The 9,935-nt window shown below is 41.7% G+C and overlaps 1 protein-coding gene across 3 annotated transcripts in view; it reads right to left on the bottom strand.

Annotated features, from left to right (window-relative positions):
• Window positions 1-7,248: 7,248 nt before the first annotated feature.
• Window positions 7,249-9,935, bottom strand: part of LOC126281167 (uncharacterized) — a 49,572-nt gene continuing 46,885 nt past the window's right edge. For 2 of the 3 annotated variants that reach the window (XM_049979843.1, XM_049979845.1), the window contains one exon: window positions 7,249-7,915. In XM_049979843.1, the coding sequence (XP_049835800.1) occupies window positions 7,570-7,915 (346 nt within the window). In that variant the 3' untranslated portion in view covers window positions 7,249-7,569. The remainder of the gene's footprint in view (window positions 7,916-9,935) is intronic. The other variant, XM_049979844.1, reaches the window with a different exon arrangement.

The raw sequence follows: 9,935 nt of genomic DNA, 5'->3' as shown, positions 1-9,935 counted from the left end.
CGAAGACAAATGACAAAAGCTGTGGGCACGCTCACCCCGCAGCACCCTCAGTGCCCCACACCCAAAGCAGCCAGCCAACACAACTACTAGACACACTATTGCCACTACTGTTCTCGATTGCAGCCACAGTGAGAATCCTCACAGCTTCGTCAATGCCCCGAGACACTTGGCTGACTCATGGCAACTGAGTTGTCAGCCCCTACTGCTTTTGATTATACCCATGTCCCAAGAGACATTGAATTTGAAGACTGATAAGAATTGTTCAACTGATTTAGTCATTCTAGGATTTGCTAAACAAATGTAAAGTACAAAGGGATGGCTGTAGCTTTTTGATGGGCCCTCATGTATGGCTGTAGTTCTTAAACCAAATTACAGACTGCCTCCCTGCTCAGTCTGTAAATTGCCACAAAGTTGCTCTCGGGTATTTCAGAGGGGCTCAGCTCATTCCGCAGATTACATTGTCAAATTACATGTTGCCGCATTTCCTCGAGCCACCTTGCACCTTGCCTGCGTTTGTTGCTCTTGCCTTCCTCTTAACAATGCCATGTGCACTTCCATGATTCTCAGCTGAAATATGCACTTTCCACTCGGATGTTTCCCGATGATTCATCAATAAAATCTAATCATTAAGTCTGAAACTAAAAATCATCCAATATTTCTAAAATAAGAGGAAGGGGAAAGATGAGAGCTTTCTTGTCAGTTACAGCTAGAAGAAAGGTAACTTTAACTGACAGCAGTCTCTTACAATGTTGCCAGCTAGTGTTGCACAGATCACTCCTCATTTGGCTCCTCCCCCTCCATCCTGTGTAACCTGTCCTGCCTGATAAGGCTCTGTATATTCTGTCAAAACAGAGTGAGCATGTGGGAGGGGCCAAGAAAGAACTGTTGCTAGCTGACATCTGACTCCAATCACCAAACTGATAACCACTAAATTATTACTTTAATAAACGATCAAGGCTGGTTGCTGTATTTCTTAAAGTAATATGATCCACAGCCACAGAGCTCAACAACTAGTAAAATGGATAAATTAATACTAAGCTACTTAAACCAAAGTGTAATAGGTTTTGACATCTTATGCAATGCAACTGTTGGCTTATCATGAACAGTGTCTACGGCTCATGGTCTTGCGGTAGCGTTCTTGCTTCCCGCGCATGGGGTCAGGGATTTTCTCTGCCTCGAGATGACTGGGTGTTGTGTGTCTTTCATCATCATTTCATCCTCATTCATTCGCAAGTTGCCATATTGGCACTAAAGAACTTGTGGAGCGGTGGCCACCAATGCCATACGCTCATATATCATGAAGAGTGGTCTTCCTTATACACAATGGCGGTTAGTGTTTAACGTCCCATCGATAACGAGGTCATTAGAGACAGAGCGCAAGCTCAGGTTAGGGAAGGATTGGGAAGGAAATCGGCTGTGTCCTTTCAAAGGAACCACCCCAGCATTTGCCTGAAACGATTTAGGGAAATCACGGAAAACCTAAATCAGGATGGCTGGAGACGGGATTTAACCGTCGGCCTCCCGAATGCGAGTCCAGTGCGCTAACCACTGCGCCACCTCGCTTGGTTTATACACAATGAATAATGTATGTGCAAAATGGGTGTCTTGAGTATATTGCATTAGGTACTATATCAAAAAGAGATGTCGCTTGCAGATTGAAATATTTCAAAATCGGGCATAAGAAGATGAGGAAAGTGCCAAATTTTCAATGTAACTGATGATCAACACAGAAAACATTCTCTGTCATAATACACAACGAATCACTATGACGGCAGTGATAGTCTCCACTCCATTTTCTGGTGCTTAGGTGTGCTGCAGTTTTCCTTGATGCACAGATTAGGTTGAAGCAGTTTCATGATTGGCTCTTATGGATGGGACAGCTGATGCTACTAAACTGGATTAATTAAAAACACCATATTTCATAATTTCTAGAAATATGGTTTAAACAAAAGGGTGACTTTTTACGCCCATACTGACTATTTCATCTAGTACCAAGCCTAAATAAAGGCACTTTGATACTGTTCAAATTCAGAAATTTTAATCGCATTATGGATATAGAAAAACAGTGAAATTGGCACATTTTAATATTAGTAAAACATCGTTTAAGAATGACTACTGCAAGGCTATTGCATTGAAAAGTCTATGGAATGCAAGAAAAATCCTTTAAAATTGTATTTATTAATCTGCACTTTGTACTGCTACACTACAGTTGGAGTTGTTTGTGTGATGTTCATAGACCACAACAGCATGTCAACCACTTCTCAGGACAAGGTGGGGAGCAATAATGATATAATGTGTAGGAAACTGAACACTGTGTTGGCACTGTGAAGTCTCCAAACATCACATAAAGAGCTCACTGTGAAAGTAGCCAACATTCTTATTGCCCAAAGTGCATAGTTTAAGAAACGGTTAGTTTAATCTCACATACTCTCTGCTGAACATTGTAATATTGTCAGATGATGTGGGTAAATCACTTATGAAAATAAACTTACCAGATTTATTACTATAGTAGTGGACATGCATATTGGAGAACATAGTGCATCCACATTGCTTTCACACATCAACTACTGTGCGGCCACATGCCTGACGCAGTGAGTGTGGCATAGCGATGAAACACCCATTGCTAAGTGTGTGGTAGTCAATGTGTTAAACCAGTGCGTGTACCTTTCCCAATGATATGGTATATGCAATTTTTACAGATGGTCAAACAATGGGAACTCCAGTTTGATATATCAGCAATATTAGGAAAAGGATAGTTTGCTACTCACCATAAAGATGACCTGTTGAGTTGTAGACAGGCACAACAAAAAGGATGTTACACATTCACACAGGCAAACACACTTCACATACACATGACGCCTACCACCACCAGCTCTCACCGGAATGTGACTGTCACACGAATAGGAATGGGGAGTGTGGCAGGGAAAGGGAAGGGATAGCAGGGTATGGGTGGGGATAAGGGCACTGTTTGGCAGGACGTGCAGGGCTAGATGGTGGCCTGACAAGACTGCCAGGCATCCCATTGGTTAGAGGGCACACCATTGAACAGTGGGATGCGGGGGAAAAAATTGCGAGGGGAAATGGACAGGAGCAGGGGAGGGGAAAGGATGAGCAACTGCATTGGCAGAGGGCAGCACAAAAGGAGAGTGAGGGGCTGTGAAAAGGGAGGAGGTGATAGGACAGAAGGGACAGTAGGTTACTGTGAGGCTGGGATAATTTTGGGAAAGGAGATAACTGCCATCTGCGCAGTTCAGAAACGCTAGTGTTGGAGGGGAGGATCCAACTTTCCATGGCCCTTCACCCTCATTGTGTGCTCCCCTCCGGCAAAGCACCTGCACGTCCTCTCTCCTTTACTGCACCTTTCTCAATTCCTCATTCTTTCCCCCACACCCCATGCCCCAAACCTGTGCCTTGCAGTCTTGTCAGGCCACCATCTAGTTCCTACATGTCCACCCAGACAGCGCTCTCCTCTCCTTCCACAAATACTCCAGCATCCCTCCCTGTTTTCTGCTCCATTCCAGATTCCAATTACATACTGAAGAAGAATGAGATTTTCACTGTGCAGCGGAGTGTGCGCCGCTGATATGAAACTTCCTGGAAGATTAAAACTGTGTGCTGGACCAAGACTCGAACTCGGGACCTGTGCCTTTCGCAGGCAAGTGCTCTACCAACTGAGCTACCCAAGCACGACTCACGCCCTATCCTCACAGCTTTACTACTGCCAGTACCTCATCTCCTACCTTCCAAACCTTACAGAAGCTCTCCTGCAAACCTTGCAGAACTAGCAAGGCATAGGTCCCGAATTTGAGTCTCGGTCTGGCACACAGTGTTAATCTGCCAGGGAGTGTCATATCAGCACACACTCCACTGCAGAGTGAAAATCTCATTCTGGAAACATCCCCCAGTCTGTGGCTAAGCCATGTCTCTGCAATATCCTTTGTTTCAGGAGTGCTAGTTCTGCAAGGTTTGCAGGAGAGCTTCTGTAAGGTTTGGAAGGTAGGTACTGGCAAAAGTAAAGCTGAGAGGATGGGGCGTGAGTCGTGCTTGTGTAGCTCAGTTGGTAGAGCACTTGCCCGAAAGGCATAGGTCCCGAGTTCGAGTCTCGGTCCAGCACACAGTTTTAATCTGCCAGGAAGCTTCATGCTGAAGAAGACTTAGCTGAAAGCTATAATGTGCAACATTCTTTTTGTCACACCTGCCTGCAACTCAACAGGTCATCTTTACAGTTAGTAGTAATGTTTATAGGGGTTCAGCTATTCTTAACGTAAAACCCAATTTCTGCATGATCTTTAAAACAACGAAGTGGAAACCCACTACTGTACTGAAATATTAAAACAACATAAGACTAAGGCTACCCTGTGTGTGACAATATGAGGTCTGTTCAAAAAATTCTGGTACATTTATAATTTTTCGTCAGTGGTGTGTTGGAGCAAAATGCGGTTGGTATACCTGCACACACCTCTGATTAATGTGTAACCGCCTTAAGTTTCATCGTAGTATGTCTGCTAGTTATTGTTCAGTGCTGTATTGAGTAGAAGGCTGTCACGCAGTTTGCGAATTTCAAGATAGGAGAAACACATCTCTATTAAATTTTGCATGAAACTCACAAATCCTTTAAGAGACACACCAAATGATGCAGGAAGCCTACAGTGATGAGTGCTTAAGCTGTATTTGATGTTACGAATGGTTCACACAGTTTAAAAATGGCCAGACAGAAGTTACAGATGATCCTTGTTCAGCACACACTTTGACAACTACAGACGACGCTCATGTCAGGAACGTCAAGGAAATGGTGCACACCAATCAGAGATTGACTGTCCGAGAGATTGCTAAAGAAAGTAACATTTCAATTAAAAAAAAAAAGAAAGTCATCAGGTCAGGTCAAATCTCAATGCCATGCTGATAGTTTTCTTTGACTTTGAAGGATTAGTCCATCATGAATTTGTGCCACAGGGACCAAATGTTAATCGATGGTACTATCAGGAAGTGTTGTGACACCTGTGAGAAAATGTGAGTAGAGAACGGTTTGAAATGTGGTGAGGTAATGCATGGCTCTTGCAGCATGATAATGCACCCGCACATTCATCCTGTTGGTGTACGACTACTGCACAAAAGACATAATCACTGTGCTGCCTCATCATCCATACTCTCCAGATCTGGCCCCTGCGGACTTTTTTTGCTTCCAAAGTTGAAAACCCCATTTAAACGACAAAGATTTCCAACGATTCATAGATGGTGCTTTGCATGATCCAGCAAGAGGCATACCAAGACTGCTTCCGGAAGTGGAAGAGGCACTGGGAGTGATGTGTCAATTGTGGAGGAGAGTATTTTGAAGGAGACCATATAAAATAAGTAAAAGATAAATGTAGAAAAATTTTGTGGACCAAGTATGGAATTTTTGTAACAGACCGTATATTACCATTTGATCCTGATGGCTTTATAAATTCTTTTCTTTGTGTGAGCAGGTTTATTACTTTTCCAATTACAGGAGAGTGTGCTATTTTTTAAAAATATTCAGAGAGGCTTCTTGGATCTATAATAATGGACAGCATCCTACTGGACAGATTTGAGTTCACCCTCAATAAGAGTATCATCTGGCTGCAGGGCCAGTGCTATACTGAGGTCACACTGAGCAGCTTGGTAATCACCGAGCCTGGGCCAAGCTTGTACAATGCTTTCACACTTTGTGCATCCAGTTCCAGTGCATGGCTGCAGTACATCCAAGCCTCACAGTAGACACTGAAGTGTAACCCTGTTATAACCAGATTTAGCAGCCATGCTAGTTCTGTGCTTGCTACAGCACTGATACACTCAGTTGAGAGCACAGCCTGTTGGCAAGAATATCACCAAATAGCAAGATTTTTATATTACTATTTTAAATCTATGTTAACAAAGAATAATACTCTACTGTATTACTTACACATTATGGGAACTGTACTCATTTACTAATAGTAGGGGGAAATTATTTTCAATATAACGTTTACTTGTTTATGGATGTGTGCATTGTATTGATGTAAAGTGATTAGGTCACAGATGTAACCTTATCGCATTGTGAGACGGTATGCTGTATTTACAACTTTGAAGTCCATAAAGTGGAAATATTTCGCAGTTCACATTAGTTCATTTACTTCCATGCATATCACTTCACCATATATATTTTTTTACACATCTGACAGAATTTTATAACTTATGTTTTAAATTAATCTGTGTTCATGCATAAGCAGTCCGTCAACACCATTCTAGTTGACTAAGCCAACGTTTCCAATTTTATCCCCACAATTTCCTAAGATACAGAAACAGATTATAAATATTTTTCTCCATGTCTGCATTTTTATTCGTACATGTTTCTGAAAATAATTTTTAATAAATATATCGGTGCTCTGATCGAAAGACAGATGGAGCAGTCGGTACGTTTAATTTGGAATTCTTTGGTGCCTTAGTGAAGCAGGAGAAGTTATACGTCCTGAAACTTTTGGACCCACAGAAGATCAAACTACGTGTCAAATTTCAAGTGTTCCTTGATGTTTTTGTAAAACAGACTGACAGAAATTTTGATTTACAAACAAATTTGACGGCTTACATATGCATTTATCAAACAAGAACCAACTAATTGCTGGACTATTATCTGTAATTTTGAGATACCTGGCAAATGACATAGATTTAAAGTTTCGTATCCTGCACTGCACATCATAAACTACTCTCTAGTGATAAAATACTTCATGACACAATTACACACAATGTGACATCTTCTTCAAAAGAGAAATAAGTTTGACCAATTTGGTTGGTACTGCACACCTGCTTGGCAGAAAACACTGAAATTGACAAACAGGTTTGACTCTTTACAGAGGCATTTATGTATACCACGTATCTCTAGTAAAACTGCTCTGTGACCTACAGTGAAATTGATACAAGACATAAGCAATTTACTTACATCTGGATGGATGGGTGGATGGTGATCTGAACTGCAGCTATCCTAAATGCAAGTCGAGTGCCTTCCCACTACAGCATCTCTATCTTTCCTATTTTCTCTAGCCTACTAGCATGCATGTGGTAGAATCCCTAGTTAATTTCCAGGCTGAATGGATGAACTGTCTCACGCAAGAAGTTCCAAACATTCTGTATGTAGATAATGATTCAATTTTTTTAGTGTCCAGAGATTAATACTGTTGTTGGTGGTGAGACTGCAAACCAGCTTTAAGTTTCATACCTACCTGTGGTAGGCTGATGTCAGTCATCCTGCAACATAACTTAACATTTGGTAATTTTATTTTCATGTATATAAAAATCCTTTCTGTAAAAATATCCAAAGCTTTTAGTTTGTGAAGTTATAATTAACACTGTTGTAGTCATGGGATACCTATTAATAACACTATTGTCTTGCAGATTGAAGATAAACCCATTTCAGAATTAGCACATCTGTATTTGGTAACAATCACCTGAGTTTTAATTAAAAACATATACCACTTTCTTCTGCTGGTATGGTCTACCAGTAAATGTATAACATTGCACTTTACTTTTTGTACCTGTCACCCCTGAAATAGTCACTTTGCAGGTTTGCAGCTCAAGCACTCACTGAAACATCATCTTGAAGAGGCGTTTCTCAGATTTATAGTAATGGACAGCATCCTGCTGGACAGATTTGAGTTCACACTTAATAAGAGTATCATCTGGCCGCAATGTCAATGCTATACCGAGGTCACGTTGGGCAGCCTGGTAATCCCCGAGCCTGTGCCAAGCCTGACCACGCCTGTACAGTGCTTTCACACTCTGTGCATCCAGTGCCAGAGCACGGTTGCAGTACATTAGAGCCTCACGGTAAACATTCTGACGTAACTTTGTTGCAGCCAGATTTTGCAGGCATGCTAGTTCTGTGGTTGCTGCAGCATTGATACATTCTGGTTGAGAGCGCAGCCTGCTGGCAAGAATATCACCAAGTAGCAAGATTTTATTTTAAACTAGAGTGAACAAAGAATAATACTTTACTGTATTAATTAACACAAATGAGAAATGTAATCAGTTATTGGCAGTAGGGAGAAATTATTTTCAATGTAACGTTTACTCAATTATGGAAGTGTGCATTGTATTGATGTAAAGTGAGTAGGTCATAGGTGTAACCTCAATAGCATTGTGAGAAGAGCATGGCATGCTGTATTTACTGCATTGAAGTCTATACACTAGAAATAGGAAATGACTGTTAACAGTTTCAATTCAAGTCATGACACCCTTGCATTTTGTGACCATTGTTCTTATCAATGGAGTTATCCTGGCATGCCCCACAGTCTGTCCCAAAATTCTGGAAATAAAGCTCCTGTGTTCTGCATGTTCAACTGAGTATCTCCTGCATACTTCACTGGAGTAGCTCTGTGGGAGGAAGGATACAACAGACAAACTCCTAAGTTCAGCCTAAGGATTGTTTCCAGAATGTATCTTTCAGTGTCTGTACTCCTTGTGTTAGAATATGGATGAATAAAATTATCATCCTCTCAAAGTATGAGGGTAGACTGAAAAGTAATGCCTTCACCTACATAACTCTTCAACAGTTGGCAGCATTGGTATGCAGCAGGTACTGGTTTCATCTACATCTACATCCATACTCCGCAAGCCACCTGACTGTGTGTGGCGGAGGGTACCCTGAGTACCTCTATCGGTTCTCCCTTCTATTCCAGTCTCGTATTGTACGTGGAAAGAAGGATTGTCGGTATGCTTCTGTGTGGGCTCTAATCTCTCTGATTTTATCATCATGGTCTCTTCGCGAGATATACGTAGGAGGGAGCAATATACTGCTTGACTCTTCGGTGAAGGTATGTTCTCGAAACTTTAACAAAAGCCCGTACTGAGCTACTGAGCATCTCTCCTGCAGAGTCTTCCACTGGAGTTTATCAATCATCTCCGTAACAATTTCGCGATTACTAAATGATCCTGTAAATAAGCGCGCTGCTCTCCGTTGGATCTTCTCTATCTCTTCTATCAACCCTATCTGGTGCGGATCCCACACTGCTGAACAGTATTCAAACAGTGGGCGAACAAGCATACTGTAACCTACTTCCTTTGTTGTCGGATTGCATTTCCCTAGGATTCTTCCAATGAATCTCAGTCTGGCATCTGCTTTACCGACGATCAACTTTATATGATCATTCCATTTTAAATCACTCCTAATGGGTACTCCCAGATAATTTATGGAATTAACTGCTTCCAGTTGCTGACCTGCTATTTTGTAGCTAAATGATAAGCGACCTATCTTTCTATGTATTTGCATCACATTACACTTGTCTACATTGAGATTCAATTGTCATTCCGTGCACCATGCGTCAATTCGCTGCAGATCCTCCTGCATTTCAGTACAATTTTCCATTGTTGCAACCTCTCGATACACCACAGCATCATCTGCAAAAAGCCTCAGTGAACTTCCGATGTCATCCACCAGGTCATTTATGTATATTGTGAATAGCAACGGTCCTATGACACTCCCCTGCAGCACACCTGAAATCACTCTTACTTCCGAAGACTTCTCCCCATTGAGAATGACATGCTGCGTTTTGTTGTCTAGGAACTCCTCAATCCAATCACACAATTGATCTGATAGTCCGTATGCTCTTACTCTGTTCATTAAACGACTGTGAGGAACTGTGTCAAACGCCTTGCGGAAGTCAAGAGTCAAGAAAAACAGCATCTACCTGTGAACCCGTGTCTAAGACACTCTGAGACTCGTGGACGAATAGCGTGAGCTGGGTTTCACACTGCTGTCTTTTTCGAAACCCATGCTGATTCCTACAGAGTAGATTTCTAGTCTCCAGAAAAGACATTATACTCGAACATAATACGTGTTCCAAAATTCTACAACTGATCGACGTTAGAGATATAGGTCTATAGTTCTGCACGTCTGTTCGACGTCCCTTCTTGAAAACGGGGATGACCTGTGCCCTTTTCCAATCCTT

Source organism: Schistocerca gregaria, chromosome 7, assembly GCF_023897955.1.
Source record: "Schistocerca gregaria isolate iqSchGreg1 chromosome 7, iqSchGreg1.2, whole genome shotgun sequence".
NCBI classification, from domain to species: domain Eukaryota; kingdom Metazoa; phylum Arthropoda; class Insecta; order Orthoptera; family Acrididae; genus Schistocerca; species Schistocerca gregaria.
This window is presented reverse-complemented; position numbering and strand designations above follow the sequence as displayed.